Source organism: Pan paniscus, chromosome 9, assembly GCF_029289425.2.
Source record: "Pan paniscus chromosome 9, NHGRI_mPanPan1-v2.0_pri, whole genome shotgun sequence".
Lineage (NCBI taxonomy): Eukaryota > Metazoa > Chordata > Mammalia > Primates > Hominidae > Pan > Pan paniscus.
Window position 1 is genome coordinate 119,636,783 of NC_073258.2, and position 27,852 is coordinate 119,664,634.

General features: G+C 50.5%; 1 protein-coding gene across 1 annotated transcript; it reads left to right on the top strand.

Annotated features, from left to right (window-relative positions):
• The first annotated feature begins 1 nt into the window (after position 1).
• Positions 2-27,579, top strand: UPK2 (uroplakin 2). The gene is made up of 5 exons (XM_063608329.1): positions 2-146; positions 24,661-24,792; positions 24,986-25,124; positions 25,377-25,447; positions 25,904-27,579. The coding sequence occupies exons 1-5, from the start codon at positions 2-4 to the stop codon at positions 26,038-26,040; spliced, it is 624 nt and encodes a 207-aa protein (XP_063464399.1). The 3' UTR covers positions 26,041-27,579.
• Positions 27,580-27,852: the final 273 nt, after the last annotated feature.

Below are 27,852 nucleotides of genomic sequence, written 5' to 3' on the forward strand. Positions count from 1 at the left end.
CATGGGGATTCGCGGAAGAAGAACACTGGCGACGACGGTAGAGTGTGCCTCTTGCGGGAACAGCACCTTCCTAGGGAAGGAGATCGTTCTGGGAAGGCTGATGGAAGGAGGGAGCTCCCACAGTCCCTGCCACACCATCCCGCTCAGTAGGCTGCCTCAGCCACTTCCAGATCCTTGCCCTAGGGGCTCTACTTGTGGGTCCCAAACACCTGGAGGAGGGTAGGAAAAAAACAGAAGATACAGGCCCTGTCCTCCCAGGGTCTCCATCTAATAGAGAGGGTCTGTAGGAGGAAGTTGCTCCTACCTTTTCCTTCCGTGCCTCAGGCCTTCCCAGAGCACCCATTCCCTCCAGACCCCAGCATCAAATACAAACCAGCCAGGCTTCAAAGCTCCTACCAGCTACCCCAACCCCCTTCAGCTTCTCTCCCCTCCAGCCAAGCTGCTTTCTAGGTCCCTCCCTGTAAAAAGACTCCACTTGAGGGATTCCAGGTGTTCTTATCCCCAGCATGGCTGAGACCCTTCCTCCCATCTACCCAAAGCCCTCCCTGATTAGCAAAGCCAATCATCTTGAAGGGCTCCTTCCCCCCCTCCCCTTCAATTGCCTTACTTTTCTCCCTGTCCTTATTTCCCACTACTTTCCTTTCAAGACTTCTTTTTGCATGGGCAGTTCACCCAATTGGGGACAATTCTGTCCTCCTTGTACCCTGTGATACCTCAATAGTTGCCTTTTCTCTCAGCTCGGTGGCAAGCCCTGTAGTCCCAGCTAGCAGGCAGGAGGATCACTTGACCCCAGGAGTTCTGGGCTGCAATGCATTATGCTGATGGGTGTCCACACCAAGTTCAGCATCGATATGGTGACCTCCTAGGAGTGGGGGACCGCCAGGTTGACTAAGGAAGGGTGAGCTGGCCCAGGTCAGAATGGAACAGATTGAAACTCTGGTGCTGATCATGGTGGGATTGGGCACACAAGCCTGACAACACCAGGACACCCTGTCTCTTTATTTATTTTTTCAAACACCAACTCAAACCAGATGAGACCTTGTCTCTTAAAACAAACAAACAAACAAAAAAAGTCTTTTCCTTCAGGAATCCTTCTCTGACCAACCCCACCTACTTATTCATCCAACAGATATTTAGTGAGGACCTGCTATGTGCCTGGCACTTGACAAGACACTAGGTTGGTACATGTTGGTGACATAGATGTTTGTCCTTTTCCTCACACAGCCTGCAGCCTAGTGGGGGTCAGACAACAAGTGAGTGAGTGATTTCAATTCAGTGTGGGCACATTTAGGGGAAGTGGACACCAATCCCAGACTTGAGAGTTTGGGGAAGCTTCCTGCAGGGACCAACTGTCTGAGCTGGAACTTCCAGCATCAGGTATGGTTCTGTCCAGGCAAACAGTACATCTCACTAGAGCTCTAAAGATAGAATAGGAGGCTGGGTGTGGAGGCTCATGCCTGTAATCCCAGCACTTTGAGAGGCTGAGGTGGGTGGATTGCTTGAGTCCGGGAGTTCAAAATCAGCCTGGGCAACATGGCAAAACTCTGTCTCTACTGAAAGTACAAAAAAAAAAAAAAAAAAATTAGCCAGGCATGGTGGCGCATTCCTGTAGTCCCAGCTACTTGGGAGGCTGAGGTGGGAGAATCACCTGAGTCAGGGGTGGTCGAGGCTGCAGTGAGCCGAGATCGTGCCACTGCACTCCAGCCTGGGCAATTGGAGTTAGACCCTGTCTCAAAAAAAAAAAAAATAGCATCCCACCAAAGGCTCTCCACCAGTTGTTATGAGAGGCCTCTAAGGCGGCGTTCCCAAACAACGCTTTTTTTGTTGTTTTTTTCCGAGACAGAGTCTTGCTCTATCGTCCAGGCTGGAGTGCGGTGGCGTGATCTCTGCTCACTGCAACCCCTGCCTCCCAGGTTCAAGCAATTCTCCTGCCTCAGCCTCCCAAGTAGCTGGTAGCTGGTGGCTGGGATTACAGGCATGTGCCACTACGCCTGGCTAATTTTTGTATTACTAGTTGTGATGGGGTTTCACCATGTTGGCCAGGCTAGTCTCAAACTCTTGACCTTGTGATCCGCCCACCTCAGCCTCCCAAAGTGCTGGGATTACAGGCATGAGCCACCATGCCTGACCCAAACAACCCATTTCTGGTTTTTTGTTTTTTGTTTTTTGTTTTTTTTTTTGAGATGGAGTCTCGCTCTGTCACCCAGGTTGGAGTGCAGTGGCGCGGTCTCGGCTTACTTCAAGCTCCACCTCCTGGGTTCACGCCATTCACCTGCCTCAGCCTCCCGAGTAGCTGGGATTACAAGCGCCCACCACCACACCCGGCTAACTAATATTTTTTGTATTTTTAGTAGAGACGAGGTTTCACCGTTTTAGGCAGGATGGTCTTGAACTCCTGACCTTGTGATCCGCCCGCCTCGGCCTCCCAAAGTGCTGGGATTACAGGCGTGAGCCACCGCGCCCGGCCCCAAACAACCCATTTCTAATTCTCCAAGTCCCAAAAGAACTTTGTTCTGAGAGTCCAAAGTACAAGACGTTGGCCTAGTCACTTCCTGTCTCTGAGTTGCAGCTTCTTCAAGTGTAAAACAAGAGGCTTAGGTGCCTTTATCTTCATGCCCTTCTTTATCCTATAGATAGCGATTAAATAGTTGGCTTGTTGAGAGAAAAACCCTCTCTTAGCTCTCATCTGCGTGGGGCTACCAGAGCTCATAAACCCAGGAGAAGCTGTCATAGGCAGGACCTCAGAGAAAGCCAGTTGGTCAGTCACCTGTGTCTCGCCCACTGCCCCCTTGGTCTGGCAGTTCTGCATCCTGGGAACATTTCATTCTTGCTGCTAATGGAAGGCAAGAGGCTTTCCGAGATTGTGCTGGAGGGGAGAGCATGCCCACAATATATTTAGTTACTGCATTAATCTGCTCTAATATGTAGCATTATAGGACTGTTATTTTTGAGAGAGGGAATGTTCTCAGGTGAGGAAACTGCTTGGTGAAGGTCCAGAGTGGTGAAAGGACTCGCCTAAAAGCATAGGGCTGGTGCTGATAGCTGGAAGAGCCTCCTGATTCCGTGTCCAGACTCTTTCCACGACACCACGGCAGCACTTGATCCAACTTTCCATTGGACTTCTTCCTGTGTCTGGCTCATTTCCCTGTGAGGCCATACGATCTGGGAAAGCAGGCTCAGCCTCCTTATCTGGACATCCCCCAGAGCCTGGAGGGGTGCTCAGAACCTGCCATCTCCCAGGCCCTCCTTTTCTCTCTCATCATGACCCTGTTTATATTTATGTAGCTCTCTTACTCATTCTAAAAAGCCTTCCCTGGATTGTGGACAAAGCCCTGGGCCAGGCACAGTCCCAATCCCAGCCAGATCTAAAACCTGCTCTGTGACTTAAAACAAACTGATTCACTTCCCTGGGCCTTGTGTTCTCCATCTGTCAAGACCTATAACCTGGCGGGGCACAGTGGCTTACGCCTGTAATCCCAACACTTTGGGAGGCCGAGGTGGGTGGATCACTTGAAGTCAGGAGTTTGAGACCAGCCTGGCCAACATGGTGAAACCCCGTCTCTACTAAAAATACAAACATTAGGCAGGCGCGGTGGCTCATGCCTGTAATCCCAGCACTTTGGGAGGCCGAGGCAGGCAGATCATGAGGTCAGGAGATTGAGACCATTCTGGCCCACATGGCGAAACCCTGTCTCTACTAAAAATACCAAAAAAAAATTAGTTGGGTGTGGTGGTGCACGCCTGTAGTCCCAGCTACTCAGGAGGCTGAGGCAGGAGAATCACTTGAACCCAGGAGGCAGAGGTTGCAGTGAACCAAGATCGTGCCACTGCCCTCCAACCTGGGCTACAGAATGAGACTCCATCTCAAAAACAGGCCAACCTATTCTAACTCCTAAGGCATTTGTAATCTCAGCTCTGAAATCCCAAACCAGGAAGTGTTTTTAAAAGACATAGCTCTGCCGGGCACGGTGGCTCATGCCTGTAATCCCAGCACTTTGGGAGACCTCGGCGGGTAGATCATGAGGTCAGGAGTTTGAGACCAGCCTGGCCATTATGATGAAACCCTGTCTCTACTAAAAATACAAAAATTAGCCAGGCATGGTGGCATGCACCTGGGAGGCTGAGGCAGGAGAATCGCCTGAACCTGGGAGGCAGAGGTTGCAGTGAGCCAAGATTGCACCATTGCACTCCAGCCTGAGTTACAGAGCGAGACTCTGTCTCAAGATAAAAAAGAAAGAAAAGACATAGCTCTGAGATAAGGGAATAAGCCCAATGCTTCTGTCTTCCTGCAGGGTCTCACAACCTCAGGAATACATCGGCCTTATCTGCAGGGACTAGGGTGCTGCTTTTTTTTTTTTTTTTTTTCCCCAGTGGTGGTTGTCTCACTATATTGCCCAGCCCCAAGTTCTTATCCTTACTAGTCATTGTACAAATAATACAGGTACCTGCCTTCAAGGGGCTTATAAGATGGGGACAGTGAGAGAACAATAAAAGATGCTGAATAGGCCAGGCGCGGTGGCTCACACCTGTAATCCCAGCACTCTGGGAGCCCTAGGCAGGCAAATCACCTGAGGTCAGGAGTTCAAGGCCAGCCTGGCCAACATGGTGAAACCCCATCTCTACTTAAAATACAAAAAAATTAGCCTGGCGTGGTGATGCACGTCTGTAATCCCAGCTACTTGCGAGGCTGAGGCAGGAGAATCGCTTGAACCAGGGAGGCGAAGATTGCAGTGAGCCGAAATCACGCCACTGCACTCCGGCCTGGGAAACAGTGCAAGACTCCATCTCAAAAAAAAAAAAAAAAAAAGATGCTGAGTAATTAAATCATATGAAGTTTATGCAGTCAGTGCAAATTGCATCCTCAGGTAGACCTGGTGGAGAAAGAGAAAACTGACCTGGAGCTGGAAAGACAGGCCAGGGACAGAGGCACACAGAGGGCTCGGTGAGGGGCAGGGAAAGAGCAAAAGCAGGATTAATGTCAATGGGAAGGGAGTGAATCTCAAAGACCAACTACCTAGTTCAAGTTCTCTCTCTTTTTTTTTTTTTTTCTGAAACAGGGTCTCACTTCGTTGCCCAGGCTGAGTGCAGTCGCCACGGCTCACTGCAGCCTCAGCCTTCCTGGGCTTGGGTGGTCCGCTCACCTCAGCCTCCTGCGTAGCTGGGACTACAGGCACGCACCACAACACCCGCCAGTTTTTGTATTTTTTGTAGAGCTGGGGTTTTGCCATGTTGCCCAGGCTTGTCTCTAACTCCTGGGCTCAAGCAACCCTCCCTCCTCAGCCTCCCAAAGTGCTGGGCTTATAGGTGTGAGCCACTGTACCCAGCCTTCAAACTCTTTCTGATGGTTACCTCCCTGCCAACATCTCTGGCCAGCAGTGTATTAGCATCTTCTTCTTCTTTTTTTTTTTTTTTTTTTTCTTGAGATGGAGTTTTGCTCTGTCATCAGGCTGGAGTGGGGTGGTCTCAGCTCACTGCAACCTCGACCTCCCAGGTTCAAGCGATTCTCTTGCCTCAGCCTCCCTAGCAGCTGGGACTACAGGCGTGCGCCACCATGCCCAGCTAATTTTTGTATTTTTAGTAGAGACAAGGTTTCACCATGTTGGCCAGGATTGTCTTGATCTCTTGACCTCGTGATCCACCCGCCTGGGCTTCCAAAGTGCTGAGATTACAGGCGTGAGCCACGGCCCCTGTCCATCAGCGTCTTCTTGAACACCTTCAGTAACAGGGAGCTTACTGTTACTCCCAAGACAGCTCACTCCGTTTATGGACATCTGTTTTTCCTTCCTCAAAGCTGAACTTCATCTCCCAGTGGTCTCCATGGAACTAAACTTCATTTTGAGATAATCTCTTATCTCCTGGTGGTCCGTGCACTACCTTTTGGGGGTGCACACTGTAAATCTAATTCTTCCTCCCCGTGATAGCCCTTCAGGTATTTGAGCTTTAGTGGTCCCTACTCTTTCTTTCTTTCTTTTTTTTTTTCTTTTTTTCTGAGACAGTGTCTTGCTCTTGTTGCCCAGGCTGGAGTGCTGTGGCACAATCTCAGCTCACTGCAATCTCCACTTCCTGGGTTCAAGGGATTCTCCTGCGTCACCCTCCCAAGTAGCTGGGATTACAGGCGCCCGCCACCATGCCCAGCTAATTTTTATATTTATAGTAGAGACAGGGTTTCGGCATGTTGGCCAGGTTGGTCTCAAACTCCTGACCTCACGATCCACTCTTTACTTTTGCCTAAACACTCCCAGGTCACAAAACAATGGCTCCCATCATAACACCTGGCCAACTTACAATAAAGCAAGATTATCTGTCTTCTCCTTTATTCCAAATACCATATCTCCAGTAACATGACTTAACATTGGATTTGCTCCTGGCAGTCATGTTATGCTGATTTCCCTTTTTCTTTTTTCTTTCTTTTTTTCTTTTTTTTTTTTTTTTGAGACAGAGTTTTGCTCTTGTTCCCCAAGCTGGAGTGCAATGGCGTGACCTCGGCTCCACTGCAAACTCCACCTCCCAGGTTCAAGTGATTCTCCTGCCTCAGCCTCCCAAGTAGCTGGGATTGCAGGTGCACGCCACCACGCCCGGCTGATTTTTTGTATTTTTAGTGGAAACAGGGTTTCACCATGTTAGCCAGGCTGGTCTCGAACTCCCGATCTCAGGTGATCCACCCGCCTCAGCCTCCCAAAGTGCTGGGATTACAGGCGTGAGACACCGCACCCGGCCTGATGTCCCTTTTTCTTTTTTTTTTTTTAAGACAGAGTTTCACTCTTGTTGCCCAGGCTGGAGTGCAATGGCACGGTTGGTCTCAGCTCACCACAACCTCAGCCTCCCGGGTTCAAGCGATTCTCCTGCCGCAGCCTCCCAAGTAGCTGGGATTACAGGCGCCTGCCACCACGCTCAGCTAATTTTTATATTTTTAGTAGAGACGGGGTTTCACTATGTTGGCCAGGCTGGTCTTGAACTCCTGACCTCAAGTCATCCGCCCGCCTCAGCTTCCCAAAGTGTTGGGATTACGGGTGTGAGCCACTGCACCCAGCTTGATGTCCCTTTTTCTTTCTCCCTCTCCCCTCTCCCCCACCAATGCGGATGTCTTAGACTGAACTTACTAAAACCCCGGATTCTTTTTCACCTGAACTTCTTCTAAGCCATGTCTGGCCCACTGTGTATTGCTGAGGTCTTACATAGATCTCTGATCACTTTATTCTGTTAGGTTTACCTAACCATTCTATACATGGAGATGATTCTTGGATCCTTATCTTTCAATGTTTACTATCCCTCAAGGGTTATATCTGTGAAATGTGATACTATATTTTCGTATAAGCTGTTAATAAAAATATTTAACAGGAAAGAGATGGAGACAAAACCCTAAAGTATGCAAATGTTCTTCCGCTTGGTACCAATCCATGTCACACTGAGAAGTAGCAAGAATAAATGGTTTTGTAGGTGGGATGGAGTCAGATCAAAATGAGCCTCAAAAGAAGAAAATAGAAAGGCTCAGAAGGTTTTTGAGTGAAGAGTGATACGAGGAACAATCTGGTATAGCAAAAAAAACAAAACACTAACCCTGGAACTCAACAGATCTGGATCTGATCTACAATTCCAGCTCTATTGCTTATTAGCTGTAGAATTTTGGGCAAATTAACCGCTCTGAGCATCTGTTTCTCCTCCTGTAAAATGCGATAACAACTACCTTAGGATTTATTGTGAAGATTAAAAGAGATAGCATATATGACAAGCCTAGTACATAACAGGTGCTCAATAAATGAAGAAGAAAAATGAGAGGGTGAGGAGGAGGAGAAGAAAGTCATGCTCAGGACAGGCCCAGGTCTAGTAGTGTCTCACTCTATTGCCCAGGCTAGAGTGCAGTGGCACGATCTCGGCTCACTGGAACCTCCACCTCCCGGGTTCAAGTGATTCTCCTGCCTCAGCCTCCTGAATAGCAGGGATTACAGGCATGTGCCACCATGTCCAGGTAATTTTGTGTTTTTAGTGGGGGTTTCACCATGTTGGCCAGGCTGGTCTTGAAGTCCTGACCTCAGGTCATCCACCCGCCTTGGCCTCCCAAAGTGCTAGAATTACAGGCATGAGCCATGGCACCTGGCCAGGTCTGGTTTCTGAAGAGGGACTACACTTGTGGTAAACCCAAGTGGGAAGTCCACCTCTGAGGCTACTGTGAGGGCCTGAGATGACTCACTGGGGCTGGGGCTTGGTCTAGGATAATATGTATGGAATGGCAAAGGGAAGGAAGCAGATCCGAATGACATTTCCAAAGGAGAATTGATCCACCTTGGACTCGAGTGAGGTGTGGAGGATGACAGAGAGAGGAGTCACACGTAGCACCAAGGTTTTTACTCTGGGTAGTGACAGGGAAGTACGAAGAGGGTGATGGCTTGGGGAAGATGGCTCATGGTTAGTCACTGCATTAGGCATGGCAGTAGGATACCAAGTGGACATGACCAGTGAGGAGGTGAAGCGATTCGATTAGAACTTCAGAGAAAGAGAAGTCAGAGCCAAAGTTATGTTCCTGGGAAGCACCGCATGCCAGTGGTAGCTGCAGGCATTGGGTGAGGTTTCTGAGGGTGAGCTGGGAAGCGAACCAAGGACAGGACCCTGTAGGACACATCCGGAGCCATGACTTAGGGCTGGAGAAGAAACTGCCCCACACTGCTTTCCCTCCCCACCATTCTCTGCCTCCTGGTCAGAATTGCAAAGATCAACCCAAGCTGACACCTGCCCACCCACTGCATCACTGCAGACAGAAATCTGTGCAGAGCCCACTGGAATCGAAACCCTCCAGGACTCTGCTTTTCTGTCCTGATATCAGAAAGGACACAAGTTCTTGTCTAATCAACAGACCCCAGTTTGTTGCTGCAATCGTGCACTTGAAAAGGGAGAGGCAGGAGGGATGCCACAGAGAGAGATGTGGACAGAGGCAGGCAGGGACACCTTTGTGAAGAGCAGGAGAGAAACAGAAGCTGAGGGACAAAGGGGAGGGGAGCGCTGTGAGTACCTCAAAAGGCCGACTGACAGAGGAGGAGAAAAAGAGACTTAAGGAGGGGGCAGGAGAAAAGATTTGCTGGGAAGCTGATGAAGTGCAACTGAGAAAACTGTTGCCATGGTGATGGGTCCAGAGGAGGGAGTAGGAATATAAATCGGATTATGAGGTGGGGGAGTCTGTATGTGCCGGGGGTGTTCAAAACCCAGATGCTGTCCCCCCCACACCAGGCCCTCCCCACGAGATCTTCCACTGCGAGAAGCCTTTCCCAGAGGTCCTCCCCAGGCCAGGCCAAGGAATGCAGTGAGCAGAGGCACTGGAGTGACCCAGGGCTCAGCATTCCCTCCCCTCCTCCCCCAAAGGCCCCTCAGTGATACAAAAGAGCCCTGCACCCCCACACCGGGTGCCCCTAGCCTCTTGGAGAGTCCTCTGCATGGACCCTCTTCATCAGCGCCCCGAGGAGGAGAGGAGGATGTTGTTTTAAGCACCTACTTGCTATGTGGCAAGCAGCGTGTTGGGCACTTCATTCCTTGTTCATTTGGTCCCCACCAGGGCTCTGTGGGGTGGTATTACCACCTCCATTCATAGACAGGAAGCGGGTCCAGGACACAAGCTGGAAGGCCGCAGGCAGAGGGCATGTAATCCTGGCCCATCCGCTCCAAAGCCCATTCTTTTTCTCCTAGCCCTGGCCTGCCTCACATGGCCTGCTTCCCATCCCCTGCTGCCATCTCCTGCACCCTCAGGGCACAGTGGGCATCTTGGGAGCTGCTCAGCGGATAGACTAGGGTGAGGCTCTAACTCCATTCTTGGAGATGAAGGGAACTGGGGAGGCTTGAGGCAAATATGCCACAGCCAGCGAGACTCCAGGCTGGGGAGGAGGTGCAGGGCAGCGCTGAGCTCAGGGCTGGGGAAATGGGGAGGAAGGGCTGAGGTTGAGAGGCCCCGGGGGGGGGGGGGGGGGGGGCGGGGAAGCTCCAAGGCCCAGCCATTTCCGGCAGAGCAGAAACTCCCAGCATGGGCCACGTGGGGAGCTGGGGAAGCTGCAAGTCTCGGAGTGGTGAGGGAGAGCGCTGGGGGTGGGCATTTCCCTGCAGGTCCCTGCAAGTGGAAGTGGCTGGAGGGAGGAAAGAGAGGGAAGCAGTTTCCCTCCTTCATCTTCCCTCAGGTTTCTGTACAAATAAGAGTTTTGCAAAGGGCACCAGTATCTGATGTGCATATCAAACAGGGCCTGGGGAGGCGGGAGAAGGCCAAGCTCAGGGCTGCGGCCTGGGCAGCTGTGCCAAGACCACCCCCCAACCCCAGGAGGATGGGATAGGATTCCAAAGCATTCCCACCCCTTCCCATCATACCTGGCTGTTCCTTCTGGTGACCATGAAACATCCCCCACCGTTCTCTCAGGGGACCAGCCTGAGCCACACCCCAACTTGGAAGTCCCTGTTGGGGTGGGTGGGGGGTCAGAAATGCCTGGACTCCAAGAGGGGTTAAAGGTCACAATTCTGTTGGGTCCCTTGGCCACTGGGCTGGAGAGGCCAGGTCTCTGCCCCACCTCTCCAAAGGAGGATAGGGCTCCTTCCTCCGAAGGCCTGGAGGGAAGGGCGTCCCAGAATCGGCTTGCTTTGGTGCTTCATTCATATCTTCTCCTCCACCCTCCACCCTCCACCCTCCACCAGCATCCCAGGGAGGCCCTCCTAACCCTATTTCCCTGTGTCCATCAGAGGTTCTTTCAGACAACTAAGAAGGGGGCCCAGCAGGAGCCAAAAAGATCTAAGGAAGTGCATGGGGTGGCGGGGTGGGGGGGTTGGATCCTTCCCTTTCCTCCTCCTGCCCTCCCGAGGCCCTCTGGTCTCTTAGCCTTTCACTGAGTCCTAGACCCTCCACACAGCCATTTAGTCCTTCAGCATCCTCTTGCCCAGCTTAGTCCCTCTGATTCGCATGCCCTCCAGTTTGAAGAGATTTCCAGTGACTCCTCCGACTCGCCAAATCCAAGGAGCACATTTCCGCACATCTCTTCGGTTCCCTGTGGTCCTGATGCTGCTCGCTGTGCCTCCCACGAGTATCTTCCTTGGGCACCTGGGATACTGCTCCCTCCCGGCTATTCTTTTTCCTTTTAGGGAAGTTTCTCGGTTTCCTTTGCAGTCTCCTCTTTTCCTTTGCCCATAAATGTTGGGGCTCCCCAGGCTCTGTCCTTGACCTTGTCTTCTCACTCAGCATCCACTTGCCCCTCTCCAAGGCTTCAGCTGTTGTGCCTGTGCTGACAACCTTTCCTGTGCTCCAGACCACACATCCAACCACCTTCAACATACCTCCATCTGGGTGTCCTTCAGGCACGTAAATTGGCAAGTTCAAGACCCAAATATCTCCACCCAGCCCCTCGCCACAGCCTGCCCCTCCCACCCCCCACTGTGTTCTCTAGCCCCTGACGGTTCTGTCATCCACCCTGCTGCCCAAACCAGGACCTGGGAGCATCCTCCTTAACTCTGCTCCCCAAACCACACACAACTGTCCCTGTCAAACCATCACTAGACCCTGTCAATTTTGCCCTCTGCCTAGAGCAGTAGCCTATGCCTATAATCTCAGCACTTTGGAAGGCTGAGGCGGAAGGATCTCTTGAGCTCAGGAGTTCAATACCAGCCTGGGAAACACATTGACACCACATCTGTACAAATAAAAAGTTTAAAAAAAATAGCAGGGCGCGGTGGCTCATGCCTGTAATCCCAGCACTTTGGGAGGCGAATGCGGGTGGATCACGAGGTCAGGAGTTCAAGACCCGCCTGGCCAACATGGTGAAACCCCGTCTCTACTAAAAAATTTTAAAAATTAGCTGGGTGTGGTGGTGTGTGCCTGTAGTCCCAGCTACTTGGGAGGCTGAGGCAGGAGAATTGCTTGAACCTGGGAGGTGGAGGTTGCAGTGAGCTGAGATCATGCCACTGCACTCTAGCCTGGGCGACAAAGCAAGACTCTGTCTCAAAAAAAAAAGTTTAAAAAATTAGCCAGGCATGATGGTGCACATCTATAGTCCCAGCTAACTTGGGAGGCTGACACAGGAGGGTCACTTGAGCCCAAGCTTGAGCTGCAGTGAGCTATGATCATGTCACTAAACTCCATTGTGGGCAACAGTAGAAGACCCTTTCTCAAAAAAAAAAAAAAAAAAGCCCTCTCCCCAAATCTCCTCTTCTATCATCTTTTGCCTAGGATCTGATTTCTTTTTGTTTGTTTGTTGGTTGGTTGGTTGGTTGGTTTTTTTGGAGACGAAGTCTCACTCTGTCACCCTGGCTGCAGGGACATGATCTCAGCTCACTGCAGCCTCCGCCTCCCAGGTTCAAGAAATTCTCCTGGCTCAGCTTCCCGAGTAGCTGGGATTACAGGCAGGTGCCACCACGCCTGGCTAACGTTCGTTATTTTTAGTAGAGGTGGTTTTGCCATATTGGCCAGGCTGGTCTCAAACTCTTGACCTCAAGGGATCCACCCAAAGTGCTGGGATTACAGGCACGAGCCACCACGCCAGCCTAGAATCTGATTTTTTTTTTTTTTTGAGATGGAGTCTCGCTCTGTCGCCCAGGCCGTAGTGCAATGGCGCAATCTCCACTCACTGCAACCTCTGTCTCCCAGGTTCAAGCAATTCTCCTGCCTCAGTCTCCCGAGTAGCTGGGATTACAGGTGCATGCCACTACACCCGGCTAATTTTTGTATTTTTAGTAGAGACAGGTTTTCACCATGTTGGCCATGGCTGGTCTTGAACTCCTGATCTCAGGTGATCCGCCTGCCTCGGCCACCCAAAGTGCTGGGATTACATGCGTAAGCCACTGCACCTGTCTGAAACAAGGAATTTTGCCAGCAGACTGCCTTTGGACTTGAACTGCAACTCTTTCCTGAGTCTCTAGCCTGCTGCCCTCCCCATCACATTTTTGGACTTGCCAAGCCTCCACAATCACGTGAGCTAATTCCTTAAAATCTCTCTCTCTCTGTTTCTCTCTCTCTCTCCATATATATGTATACACACACACAAACACACACACACACACACACACACATCCTGTTTGCTCTGTTTCTCTGGGGAACCCTAATACAGTTGGTGCCCCAGTAGTCCCCAAGCTCAGCTGGGCCATCACCATCAAATACAGGCTTCCTCAAGGCTATTTGTAGCTGCATCCCCTCCTAACAACAACTATTTCAAGCTCTTGCTCCTCTCTGGCCTCCAAACCCTTCTCCCCACTGAGTTTCCTATTTCTCAGAAAAAGCAGAGGCCTCCGGAAGGGAGCTCCTTTATTTCTCCCATCTTCCTGACTTTTCCACCCCAACCCCCCAAAAAGCATAGCATTTTTCTGCATGATTGCATCATTGCCCCCATTCTTCTCTCTGCTTGGAAATGTCACTGTTTTGGCCAAAGGCTAACCTGAACCCCAATTTCTTCCTCTTTCCGAAGTCTCTCAATCAATTTTACTCATCTCTCTCCTGCATCTTTAACTTTAAAAATAAAACACGCAGTGGTGTGCCAGTAGTCCCAGACATTTGGACGGCTAGGGCAGGAGGATCACTTGAGCCTAGGAGTTTGAGTCCAGCCTGGGCAACACAGTGAGACTCCCATCTCTAAAAAACAGAACAAAACCCAGGAAATCAATAGAGAAAATCAATGAAAATAAAATCTGGAAAAGAGTTATAAAATATATATATTTTTAAAAAGATAAGCCTTTCCTGTATTCCAATTTCCCCTCAAGTTATCCGTCTCTTTCCTTTCCTAGGCAAGCTTCTTCAAAGAGCTGTCTACACTAACTCTAGTGCCTCAACTCCCAGCTACCTCTGCACTCTTACAGGCAGCTTCTGCTTCCTCACCCGTAAGCAGCTGCTCTATATGCATAACCCCCAAGATACTAGGCCCAGTGGACATTTTAATAGTTCTTACCTTCAATCCTGATCTTCATACTATTTGACACCTCTTTTTTGAAACTCTCCATCCACTCCCTCCTGGTTTTCCTCTTATCTTTTTCTTTTTCTTTTTTGGAGACAGGGTCTCTTTCTGTCATCCAGGTTGGAGCGTGATGGCATGATCAGAGCTCACCGCAGCCTTGAACTCCTGGGCTCAAGTGCTCCTCCTGCCTCAGTCTCCTGAGAAGCTGGGAGTACAGACCTGTGCCACTACATCTGGCTACCTCATAATTTTCATTCCTCCTTCATCAGCTCGTCTTGCTGTATCTGTCCTTTAAATGCTTTATTTCCCAGAATTCTGTCCTTGGCTGCCTTCTCCCACTCTCCTTCCACTGCTCCCCTCAAGGACTCTCTTCCACAGGCATGATTTTAACCAGTGCCACCTCCCCTGTCTGCATCCCACACCTCTCCTCCATGTTCCAGAATCCTGTGCTCAATGTTGAGTTGCCCAAGATATTTGTATTCATTATTTTTTACTGTATAGTAAATTATCCCCCAAATCTAGTGGCTTATAAAAATAAACATTTGGCCAGGTGCGGTGGCTCACGCCTGTAATCCCAGCACTTTGGGAGGCTGAGGCAGGCAGATCACTTGAGGTCAGGAGTTTGAGACCAGCCTGACCAACATGGTGAAACCCTGTCTCTATGAAAAACACAAAAATTAGCCAGGTGTGTTGGTGGGTGCCTGTAATCCCAGCTACTTGGGAGGCTGAGGCAGGAGAATCACTTGAACCCAGGAGGTGGAGGTTGCAGTGAGCCAAGACTATACCACTGCACTCCAGCCTGGGCAACAGAGCGAGATTCTGTCTCAAAAAAAAAAAAAAAAATTATCCTGAGAGTCAGGAGTTTGGGAGAGACCTACCTGGGTGGTTTGGGCTCAGAGTGTTTTGGGAAGCTGCAGTGAAGATATCGACGTGGGCCACAGTCATCTGAAGGCTTGACTGGGCTGGAGGATCTGTCTCCAATCTTGCTCATTCCCATACCTACTGCCTGGAAGTCTCACAACCTCATAGGTCTTTGGCAGGAGGTCTCAGTCCCTTGCCACACAGACCTCCCCACAGAGGAGCTCCAACATCCTCCAGAGTGAGCACCCCAAGAGAGGATGAGGAGGAAGGCACCCTACCTAGCCTCAGAAGTGATGTGTCATCACTTCTGTTGTATTTATTGGCCACACAAACCAATCCTGATGTGATGTGGGAGGGGACCATATGAGGACACAAATACAAGGAAGCAGGGATCATTCAGAGCCATGTGGGAAGCTGGCAGCCACAATACCTCAGACTTATCAGATCCACAAGTGAACTTTATTTTTTTCTTTTTCTTTTTATTTATTTATTTATTTATTATTATTATTATCATTATTATTATTATTTTGAGATGGAGTCTCGCTTCTTTGCCCAGGCTGGAGTGCAGTGGCGCGATCTCTGCTCACTGCAACCTCCGCCTCCCAGGTTCAAGCAATTCTCCTGCCTCAGCCTCTCAAGTAGCTGGGATTACAGGCACGTGCCAGCATGCCTGGCTAATTTTTGTATTTTTAGTAGAGACGAGGTTTCACCATGTTGGTCAGGCTGGTCTGGAACTCCTGACCTCAAGTGATCCACCCGCCTCTGCCTCCCAAAGTGCTGGGATTACAGGTGTGAGCCACTGTGCCCAGCCCACAAGTGAACTTTCTTCTCCCCAGTCCTCCCTTCAAATCTGCTCCAAGCCATACATCTGGAAATTGTTCTTGATTCTTCCATCCTAAAATTACTCTGCAGTCAGTCACTGATTCCAGTCAATCTTTCCCTAAAATCACTGCAGTCTGTCTGCTTCTCGCCACTCCCATGTTCATTGCTTGGCCATGAACTTTTTCACCTGGATCATTTTGTTTCTCACTTAGTTTCCCTGCTTTATGTCTTACCTGCTGCCAATCCATTCTCCACACTGTTGCCAGAATGATCTTTACACATTTTAAACTCCTCTAAGGCTTGCTAAGAAACACGCTCCTTAGCGTGGGATACAAAGCCAGTGGCTGTAGCTCCCACCATGCCCATCTTTGAATACTTCTCTCCAGCCAAGATGTATCGTTTGCAGTTCCCAGAGGGTGTCAGCATAATTCACATCCCTGAGCCTTTTCATAGGCTGCTCCCTCTTTTTGGAATATGCCCTTCCACTTATCTCAACCAGGCTAACTCTGATTCATTCTTCAAAGCCCAGCAAGTTTTGAGAGCAGAAACTGTGTCTTGTCCTCTCTGTATCTCAGACCCTAATACAGTACCCACCATAGAGGAATTGCTCAACAAATGTGTGATGAGTGAACAAATGACCGGGCAGTCCTTGTGTGCCTGGTACCCCTGTGGCATGCTTGGCACACAGGAACAGCAGGTCCACAGCTCAGTCACTTTTCCCCTCGGACTACCTTTCCCTGTCCAGATAGCTCCCTCTGCATCAGTAACACAGCTGGAAAAACAAATTGTGAATCATATCCAACTTCATTCCCTGTGACCTTGGGAAAGTCATTTATTGTCTCTAGTCTTCTTCTGTAATGAAGGTTAATAAAAAGATAAAGTGAATTACTTACATTAATATTTATTGAGCCAGATACTGTGCTAGGCACTCATAAATAAATTCGTTTGAGGGGCGGGCACATTGGCTCATGCCTGTAATCCCAGTACTTTGGGAGGCTGAGGCAGGCAGATCACTTGAGGCCAGGAGTTCAAAACCAGCCTGGCCAACGTGGCGAAACCCTGTCTCTACTAAAAATACAAAAAACTAGCTGGGCGTGGTGGCATGTGCCTGTAATCCCAGATACTCAAGAGGCTGAGGTGGGAGAATTGCTTGAACCTGGGAGGCAGAGGCTGCAGTGAGCCAAGTCATGCCAGTGCATTCCAGCCTGGGCGTCAGAGCAAAACTCCATCTCAAAAAAAAAAAAAAAAAAAAAAAAATTGCCTTAGGGAGAGTCACAATATCCAAACGAGACAGGTTTTTAAATTTTATTTATTTAATTTTATTATTATACTTTAAGTTCTAGGGTAGTTGTGCACAACGTGCAGGTTTATTACATACGTATACATGTGCCATGTTGGTTTGCTGCGCCCATTAACTCATTAGGTTCATTTACATTAGGTATTTCTCCTAATGCTATCCCTCCCCCTGCCCCCCACCCCATGACAGGCCCCTATATGTGATGTTCCCTGCCCTGTGTCCAAGTGTTCTCATTGTTCAATTCCCACCTATAAGTGAGAACATGTGGTGTTTGGTTTTCTGTCCTTGTGATAGTTTGCTCAGAATGATGGTTTCCAGCTTCACCCATGTCCCTGCAAAGGATGTGAACTCATCCTTTTTATGGCTGCATAGTATTCCATAGTGTATATGTGCCACATTTTCTTAATCCAGTCTATAATTGATGGACATTTGGGTTGGTTCCAAGTCTTTGCTATTGTGAATAGTGCCGCAATAAACATATGTGTGCATGTGTCTTTATAGTAGCATGATTTATAATCCTTTGGGTATATACCCAGTAATGGGATGGCTGGGTCAAATGGTATTTCTAGTTCTAGATCCTTGAGGAATCGCCACACTGACCTCCACAATGGTTGAACTAGTTTACAGTCCCACCAACAATGTAAAAGTGTTCCTATTTCTCCACATCCTCTCCAGCACCTGTTGTTTCCTGACTTTTTAATGACCGCCATTCTAACTGGTGTGAGATGGTATCTCGTTGTGGTTTTGATTTGCATGTTTCTGATGACCAGTGATGATGAGCATTTTTTCATGTGTCTGTTGGCTACATAAATGTCTTCTTTTGACAAGTGTCTGTTCATATCCTTTGCCCACTTTTTGATGGGGTTTTTTTCTTGTAAATTTGTTTAAGTTCTTTTTAGATTCTGGATATTAGCCCTTTGTCAGATGGGTAGATTGCAAAAATTTTCTCCCATTCTGTAGGTTGCCTGTTCACTCTGATGGTAGCTTCTTTGCTGTGCAGAAGCTCTTTAGTTTAATTAGATCCCATTTGTCTATTTTGACTTTTGTTGCCATTGCTTTTGGTGTTTTAGTCATGAAGTCCTTGCCCATGCCTATGTCCTGAATGGTATTGTCTAGGTTTTCTTCTAGGGTTTTTATAGTTTTAGATCTAACATTTAAGTCTTTAATCCATCTTGAATTAATTTTTGTATAAGGTGTAAGGAAGGGATCCAGTTTCAGCTTTCTACATATGGCTAGCCAGTTTTCCCAGCACCATTTATCAAATAGGGAATCCTTTCCCCATTTCTTGTTTTTGTCAGGTTTGTCAAAGATCAGATGGTTGTGAGACAGGTTTTATACCCTTTAATTTTTTTTTTTTTTTTTTTTTGAGACGGAGTCTGGCTCTGTTGCCCAGGCTGGAGTGCAGTGGTGTGGTCTCGGCTCACTGCAACCACTGCCTCCCAGGTTCAAGCAATTCTCCTGCTTCAGCCTCCCGAGTAGCTGGGATTACAGGCACCTGCCACCATGCCCAGCTAATTTTTTGTATTTTTAGTAGAGACGGCATTTCACCATGTTGGCCAGGCTGATCTCGAACTCCTGACCTCGTGATCTGCCCATCTCAGCCTCCCAAAGTGCTGGGGTTACAGGCATGAGCTACCATGCCTGGCCTGGTTTTTTACCCTTTTTACAGCAGAGGAAGCTGGAGCTCAGAGCAGTTAGTGAGGTATGTAACTTGGCAAAAGTCACAAAGCTGGAAGAAGATTTGGGGTAAGTGGTTGTATCAGAGGCTACTTTTTTTTTTTTTTTTTTTTGAGACAGAGTTTCACTCTTGTTGCCCAGATTGGAGTGCAATGGCGCAATCTCCGCCTCCCGGGTTCAAGCGATTCTCCTGCTTCAGCCTTCCAAGTAGCTGGGATTACAGGCATGAGCCACCACGCCTGGCTAATTTTGTATTTTTAGTAGAGACAGGGTTTCTCCATGTTGGTCAGGCTGGTCTCGAACTCCCAATCTCAGGTGATCCACCCTCCTCGGTCTCCCAGAGTGTTGGGGTTACAGGCGTGAGCCACCATGCAGGGCGGCTACATATTTTAAAATGGAGCATTCAGGTCTCCTCCAACCCTGAATGACTGGTATTTTCTCATCCTCACAGCATTTTCCAGCCTCAGGTCTCAAGGATAGAGGTGCCACCACTTCCCAATGGACCAACATTTGGTGAGCACCGCATCTTACCTCCAAATCCAATCCTCCAGGACTCCCCCATCCCTGGCTGTTCCTAGGATTATGACAATGATCTCCAGCATTTCTTCCACACCTTTATTTTAAACCATTTTTACACCTGTCACATAGTTTGACCTCCTGAGTAAGGAAGGAGTGAGTCTTCTCTTTATATACTTTATTTCCAGCTCTGTCACCCAGGCTGGAGTGCAGTGGTGCAATCATGGCTCACCAAAGCCTCAGACTCCTGGGCTCAAGCCATCCTCCCACCATAGCCTCCCAAGTAGCTGGGACTGGAGGCATGTGCCACCATGCCCAGCTCATTGTTTTTTTGTTGTTGTTGTTTGTTTGTTTGTTTTTTGAGATGGAGTTTCGCTCTTGCTGCCCGTGCTGGAGTGTAATGGCATGATCTCAGTTCACTGCAACCTCCATCTCCCGGGTTCAAGTGATTCTTTTTTGTATTTAGTAAAGAGGGGATTTCACCATGTTGGTCAGGCTGGTCTTGAACTCCTGACCTCAGGTGATCCACCCAACACGGCCTCCGAAAGTGCTAGGATTACAGGTGTAAGCCACCACCCTGGCCTGTTTTGTTTTTGTTTTTGAGACGGAGTCTCGCACTGTCACCCAGGCTGAAGTGCAATGGTGGGACCTCGGCTCACTGCAACCTCCGCCTCCCGGGTTCACACAATTCCCCTGCCTCAGCCTCCCAAGTAGCTGGGATTACAGGCGCACACCACCATACCTGCTAATTTTTTGTATTTTTAGTAGAGACGGGGTTTCACTATGTTGGCCAGACTGGTCTCGAACTCCTGACTTTATGATCTGCCCGCCTCAGCCTCCCAAAGTGCTGGGATTACAGGTGTGAGCCACCATGCCCAGGCTTTTTTTTTTTTAATAGAGAAGAGATGTCACTATATCACCCAGGCTGGTCTTGAACTCCTGGGCTCAAGCAATCTTCCCACCTTGGCTTCCCAAAGTGCTGGGATTACAGGCTGTGAGCCACAGCGCCTGGCCATAATTTTTTTTTCAATTTTGTAGAGATGGAGCCTTGCTGCGTCGCAAGGCTGGTCTCAAACTCCAGGTCCCAAGCGATCCTCCTACTTCAGCCTCCCAAAGTGCTGAGATGACAGGCATGTGTCACTGTGCCTGGTGAGTCTTCCATTTTTTACTTTATTTTATTGAGATGGAGTCTCGCTCTGTTGCCTAGGCTGGAGTGCAGTGGCATGATTTCAGCTCACTGCAAGTTCCACCTCCTGGATTCAAGCGATTCTCCTGCCTCAGCCTCCCAAGTAGCTGGGATTACAGGCATGCATCACCACACCTGGCTGATTTTTGTATTTTTAGTAGAGACAGGGTTTCACCATGTCGGCCAGGCTGGTCTCAAACTCCTGATCTCAGGTAATCCACCCAAACTGCTGGGATTACAGGCGTGAGCCACCGCGCCTGGCCAAGTCTTCCATTTTAAATGTGAGAACATTGAAGTCCACCTAAAGTTACATGGTATCTCATCAACAAGAGGACAGTAGCTGCCATCAGAGGCGGACATGGCCATGCAGCCAAGTAGACATGTTTTTCTAATTGACTGGGAGGCAGAGAGTGGCACTCTGGAAGGAGAACCCTGGGCATGTCAGACAGACCTGGGTTCTGATCCCAGCTCTCCTGGTTGAAGAACTGCCATAGTTCAAGTGGAAAAAAAAAAAAAAAAAAGGTGCCACAGTCCAGAAAGAAGTTTGTTTTAGGAGATAGTCTTCTAGGCTGAGCAGACTAGAACTGTTAAGAGCTCCCTGAGGCCAGAAACTTATCTTACCTTTATATCCCTGGTGGCTAGTGCAGTTCCAAGGACATAGTTGGTACGCAATAGGAGCGCTTGAATAGGAGATTTGGAAGAAAGGAGGCAGGGGAGGGAACTCAAGAGAGTTTAGAATCAAGAATCCAAGGAGGAGACAGCCTAGAAAGAGTGGGTCCAAGACAGAGACTTCAGGCATGTGGCCCTGGTTCCCTTACTCCAAGCCATTGCGAAATCCTCCAGAGGAACATGGTGCTGTGGCTTTAACTGACTTCAGCATTGTCAATGAATCTGCTCTGCTAAAAGAGTTATCCTCTTGCTCCTGTGCTTGGCCTCCCCCTCCTCTCAGCTCCCCAAACCCTTCTCGGCCGCTGTGATGGGATAATTAGATGCGAGAGCTCAGCACAGATGATGCTCCAGTTGCTTAGCAACTAATGGTTTCCATGGAGACCGCAAAGCACAGCCTCCAGAGCAGCCAGTGAGCAGCTCGGCAGGGCAGGGAGAAGACGCAACTCCCCGCTCCTCCAGAAACCTGGGGAGGGCTGGGGTGGGGAAGGTGGTGGGGGGATTGGAGGGAGAAGGGAGAGCTTAAAGGCACAGGGCCCTCTTATCCCTTTAAAATCTGATCAGAGATCTGCCCTCCCCTACTCCACTCTGTCCCACTCATAATTTTAGATGGGGATGGGGGCTTAAGAGTGGACCCAACTCAACCCACCCTGCAATAAACCCAACCTCTTCTTTCTGCTTCTGGGTTGTGAATGAGCAGAAAGACCTCCCAAGTTCAAGTGTAAACAACTTACTGGTGGGTGACAGGTTTTGAGGAGTACCAGGAAGATCCCCTCACCCTGGCATTCCATCATTTAATCTGTCCCCTCTCTCCCAAGTTGTCCTTAATGTGCAAGAGATCCTCTTTCCGTTTGTGCAGTGGTGGTGGAATCAAAAGCCAAGGTGCAGGAAAAACAGAACCAAATTCTTCACCCAAAAGCAGCCTGTTCGGGCAGATTGGGAAGGAACACCTGCCCTGATCCCTGATGTCCGTGGAAGAGGATCCAGCTGGGGGTGGGGATGCTGTTTACCAATACAGAGCAGCTGGCAACTCCAAGTGTGGGCCTTTCAGACCGGCATCATCGGTGTTACGGGGAAGTCACTAGAAATGCAGAATTGATTGGGCACGGTGGCTCACACCTGTAATCCCAACACTCTGGGAGGCCAAGGCGGGTGGATCACTTGTGGTCAGGAGTTTGAGACCAGCCTGGCCAACATGGTGAAACCTCATCTCTACTAAAAATACAAAAATTAGCTGGGAGTGGTGGCACATGCCTATAATCCCAGTTACTCAGGAGGCTGAGGCAGGAGAATCGTTTGAACCTGGGAGGCAGAGGTTGCAGTGAGCCGAGATCACGCCACTGCACTCCAGCCTGGGTGACACAGCGAGACTCTGTCTCAAAAAAAAAAAAAAAATGCAGAATTTCAGGCTTCACCCCAGACCCACTGCATGACTGCATGAGAAGCTGCATCTTAACAAGATCCCTGGTAATTCATACGCATATTAAATTTGGAGATGCACTGGCGTAAGACCCTCCTACTCTCTGCTTAGGCCCATGAGTTCTTCCTTTACTGTCATTCTCCACTCACCCCAAACTTTGAGCCTACCCTTCCCACCTTGGCGGTAAGGACACAACCTCCCTCACATTCCTACCAGGACCCTAAGCTTCCCTGGGACTGAGGAAGATAGAATAGTTCGTGGAGCAAACAGATATACAGCAACAGTCTCTGTACAGCTCTCAGGCTTCTGGAAGTTCTACAGCCTCTCCCGACAAAGTATTCCACTTTCCACAAGTAACTCTATGTGTCTGAGTCTCAGTTTCCACTTCTCTCTCTCTCTCTCTCAATTTTCTGAGACAGAGTTTCACTCAGCTGCCCAGGCTGGAGTGCAGTGGCACAATCTCGGCTCACTGCAACCTCCACCTCCTGGGTTCAAGTGTTTCTCCTGTCTCAGCCTCCCGAGTAGCTGGGATTACAGGCACACACCACCGTGTTAGTTTTTGTATTTTTAGTAGAGACGGTGTTTCGCCATATTGGCCAGGCTGATCTTGAACTCCTGACCTCAGGTGATCCGCCCACCTCGGCCTCCCAAAGTGCTGGGATTACAGGCATGAGCCACCACGCCCGGCTGATCTCTTTTCTATTTTAATAGAGATCAGTCTCTCTGTGTTGCCTAGGCTGGTCTTGAACTCCTGGCCTCGAGTGATCCTCCCACCTTGGCCTCCCAAAGTGTTGAGATTACAGGCATGAGCCACTGTGCCTGGCCTCAGTTCTACTACAAAAGGAAGCCAGTACCATCTACCACCCAGGATGGCTGTAGGGCTACAATGGAGCACACAGAACCCCTGCCCAGGGCCCAGAAGTCCTGCCTCCTCTCCTCTCCCTCTGCTCAGAACTCCTCTGCTTCTTTCTGATGTAGCCCAGGGCTGGAGGAGGCAGTCAGGGAAGTTCTGTCTCTTTTTCATGTTATCTTACGAGGTCTCTTTTCTTCATTCTCAGTTCAACAAATGGTTGCTGCCCAAGGCTGACTGTGCCCACCCCCAACCCCTGCTGGCCAGGGTCAATGTCTGTCTCTCTGGTCTCTCCAGAAGTCTTCCATGGCCACCTTCATCCCCACCCTCCAGAGGAATCTGAAACCACATGTGCTCCCTGGCCCCCACAGCCCCTGCCTCTCCCAGAGCAGCAGTACCTAAGCCTCAGTGCACTCCAAGAATTGAAACCCTCGGTCTGCTGCCCCTCCCCACCAGAATGTTTCTCTCCCATTCTTACCCACTCAAGGCCCTTTCAGTAGCCCCTTGGAGTATTCTCTTCCTACATATCAGGGCAACTTCCAAACTCATCACCCTTCTGAGGGGTGGGGGAAAGACCCCCACCACATCGGGGGAGCAGTCCTCCAAGGACTGGCCAGTCTCCAGATGCCCGTGCACACAGGAACACTGCCTTATGCACGGGAGTCCCAGAAGAAGGGGTGATTTCTTTCCCCACCTTAGTTACACCATCAAGACCCAGCCAGGGCATCCCCCCTCCTGGCCTGAGGGCCAGCTCCCCATCCTGAAAAACCTGTCTGCTCTCCCCACCCCTTTGAGGCTATAGGGCCCAAGGGGCAGGTTGGACTGGATTCCCCTCCAGCCCCTCCCACCCCCAGGACAAAATCAGCCACCCCAGGGGCAGGGCCTCACTCGCCTCAGGAACCCCAGCCTGCCAGCACCTATTCCACCTCCCAGCCCAGCATGGCACCCCTTCTGCCCATCTGGACCTTGCCCTTGATCCTGATTCTGCTGGCTGTGCTGTCCCCAGGGGCTGCAGGTCTCTTCCATCTCTGCAGGGGTGGGAAGGGGGCTGGGGGCCTGGACAGGGAGCACTGCACCTTCCAGGGCTCTCAAAGAAAGGTCTGGACAGTTGGGAGTCAGGGCTGGTGATGGCAGTGACTGGGTATCAGACACTGGGCTCAGGGCACACTCCTGATCCTCCTCCAGACCTAGGAGGCAGAGAGGTGTGGGCAAGGATCCGAGGCTGCGGGGAGGGGTGAGGTTGGGCGCTGCCTGACTCCTGGCATCCAGGATCTGGCTCTGGGGACCGCTTGGTGGAGGGTGCAGCTTCTGCAGCCCAAGCCTGCCACCTGGTGGTCATACCGGCACAGGCCTGGCTGTTCTGCCCAGGGTTCACAGAGTGGAAAGGGAGATGGCTCCAGTGGGACCGGGCCAGATCTGTTGGCCAGGAGGGGTCAGTCCCCATCGGAGCTCCCTCCTGCCTCCCATCAGACTTCAACATCTCCAGCCTCTCTGGTCTGCTGTCCCCGGCGCTAACGGAGAGCCTGCTGGTTGCCTTGCCCCCCTGTCACCTCACAGGAGGCAATGCCACACTGATGGTCCGGAGAGCCAATGACAGCAAAGGTCTGCTACCTTCTCCCAAGGCATCCCTCTAGTCCCCAAAGACCCCTTCCTGCGACACCCTCTGCACCCCTTTCCCCATTCATGCCTTCCTGTCCACCCGTCTCCTGGGGTACCCACACTCTAAAAGCTGCCCCTTCTCCTTGGGGCCTCCAGAAACTTGACCCAGTCTTCCCCTCCCCCAACTTCTGCCCAGTGGTGACGTCCAGCTTTGTGGTGCCTCCGTGCCGTGGGCGCAGGGAACTGGTGAGTGTGGTGGACAGTGGTGCTGGCTTCACAGTCACTCGGCTCAGTGCATACCAGGTGACAAACCTCGTGCCAGGAACCAAATTCTAGTAGGTACTGGGTCCAGCCTGAGGCACCTAGGGAAGGGGGTGCAGGAAGAGAGAGAAGCTAGTGTGGGGGAGATCTGGTGGGCATGAGGAGAGGGTGAGGGCACAGCAAAAGGGGGTGAAAGCTGGGCCTCTTGGAGGAGTGCACATAGGGGAGACACAGCTGTGAGGGTAGGTGGCCCAGGCTGGAGCCCCTCTTCCTGTAAGTCCCAGATACTCACTGAGGGTTCTCTACTCTCTCCCAAACCACAAAAGCATTTCCTACCTAGTGAAGAAGGGGACAGCCACTGAGTCCAGCAGAGAGATCCCAATGTCCACACTCCCTCGTAAGTAACACTCCCGCCTCCCTTTCCCATCTCAGCGGCCACAAACGCTTCCCTGACCATTCCTGCCTCATCCCCAGTCTGGGTTGCCTGTGCCTCCTCGTGCGCCCTCGGGGCCCCTGCTTACCTCTATCCTAGCACGGAACCTTCGGCATGGCTACTGCACACTCAGCTAAAGGTTCCTCGTGGGCAGGGACTGTGTCCTCTTAACTTTTCCTCAGCGGCTGACATAGGAGATGCTTCATAAATGTCTATGTGATGGGTGTTTGGATCCATCAGCTGGTTGGTTGGTTGGTTGGTTGGTTGGTTGGTTGGTTGGCTGGTTGGCTGGCTGGCTGGCTGGCTGGCTGGCTGGCTGGTTGGGCAGTCTGTTGGCTGGATGAGTGTGAGGCCGTGAGCCTCAGGCAGGCTGGGGGTCTCTCCCGCCCACAGTGGTCTCCCCTCTCTCTCTTTTGACAGGAAGGAAGGTGGAATCCATTGGGCTGGGTATGGCCCGCACAGGGGGCATGGTGGTCATCACAGTGCTGCTCTCTGTCGCCATGTTCCTGCTGGTGCTGGGCTTCATCATTGCCCTGGCACTGGGCTCCCGCAAGTGAGGAGGTCTGCCCGGAGCAGCAGCTTCTCCAGGAAGCCCAGGGCACCGTCCAGCTCCCCAGCCCACCTGCTCCCAGGCCCCAGGCCTATGGCTCCCTTGGTGCCCTCGCCTCCTCCTCCTGCCCTCCTCTCCCCTAGAGCCCTCTCCTCCCTCTGTCCCTCTCCTTGCCCCCAGTGCCTCACCTTCCAACACTCCGTTATTCCTCTCACCCCACTCCTGTCAGAGTTGACTTTCCTCCCATTTTACCACTTTAAACACCCCCATAACAATTCCCCCATCCTTCAGTGAACTAAGTCCCTATAATAAAGGCTGAGGCTGCATCTGCCACATGTGTTTCCCTTTAGTGGGCTCTACCTTGGCTCAAACCTGTGGAATCTATGTCCAAGCTGCAGGTGCTCCTGGTCCCCTCCCTGCCCCACAGCCCAGAGTTGCTTTTCCCATGAGGCAGGCAGGGGCCAGTAAGAGCTCAGCAGTCAGAGTTCTCAGAGACACACCAGGGCTGTGGGTTTGGCAGCATCCACAGTACACAGTGGGCCACTCAACCAGGGGTGCAGGTCAGGGCAGAAGCTGGGGCTGGTGCCCCATGTGGAGGCCTGGAGGCCTGGGGGTGGGGGTGGGGGGCAGGCAGAGCAAGGGAAGTGCTAGGGAAAAGAGGAGAGGATCTGTCTGGGAAAAGACAGGCCAGGTGCAGTGGCTCATGCCTGTAATCCCACCACTTTGGGAGGCCAAGGCAGTCAGTTGGCTTGAGGTCAGGAGTTTGAGACCAGCCTGGCCAACATGATGAAACCCCATCTCTACTAAAAAAAAAAAAAAAAAAAAAAAAAGCCAGGTGTTCGGGCAGGTGCCTATAACCCCAGCTACATCCCAGCTCTCATCCCAGTGGCTGACGCATGAGAATCGCTTGAACCCAGGAGGTGGAGGTTGCAGTGAGCCAAGATCACACCACTGCACTCCAGCCTGGGTGATGGAGTGAGACCCTGTCTCAAAAAAAAAAGACAAAGACGAGGCCACCAGGCTGAGACCCAAGAATGGGGCATTGGGGTCAGGAGGAGAGAAGAACAGGCTAAAAGTATTCTAGGAGGTGAGAACGAAAGCAGAAGAACCCTGGTTGGAGTGGGCCAAGAGTGGAACAGCCTAGTACTGAGGGAAAAAGGCAGGAGTGGCCACCTTCCTTCACTTTTGTCCTCTGCAGTATATAACATATTCTTTTTAAGGATCAGTGATCTTTGCATTGTACTTAGGGTAAAGACCTTCAAGGCCAGGCCTGATCCCGTAACTGTTCCTCAGCTCTTACCAGATTCCCTCCAATTTCCCAGGCTCCCTCTTGCCTCAGGGCCTTTGCACAACTATTCCATATAGCCACACTGATCTTGGCACTACCCCCCAACACCTCCATTCCAGTTTTCATAGTTAGCTTACTGTCCCTTCTCCAGGGAAGCCTTCTCTGACCTCCATTTTCTCCTATTTGGTTGGGTTCCACTCTCCTGTCTTTCATAGCATTACCATGGTTTATAACCATGGGTTTGTGTGATTATTTGGTTGTCTCTCCCATCAGACTGTAAGCAGTTGCTTTGCTCCCAAGGGCATATGGTATCTTTGCTCCACAGTGCCTGGGACACAGCAGATACTCAATAAATGCTTGCTGAATAAGTGAACAAACAAATGCACAAATGAATGAACCAGCCTCTAAAGAGAAGGACAGAGCTAGGAAAGTGCCCAAAAGAAAGAGGAAGGAAAGGAAGGAAGAAAGGAAGAAAGAGAGAGATAAAGAGAGAGAGAAAGAAAAAGAGAGAGAGAAAGCAAGCAAGCAAGC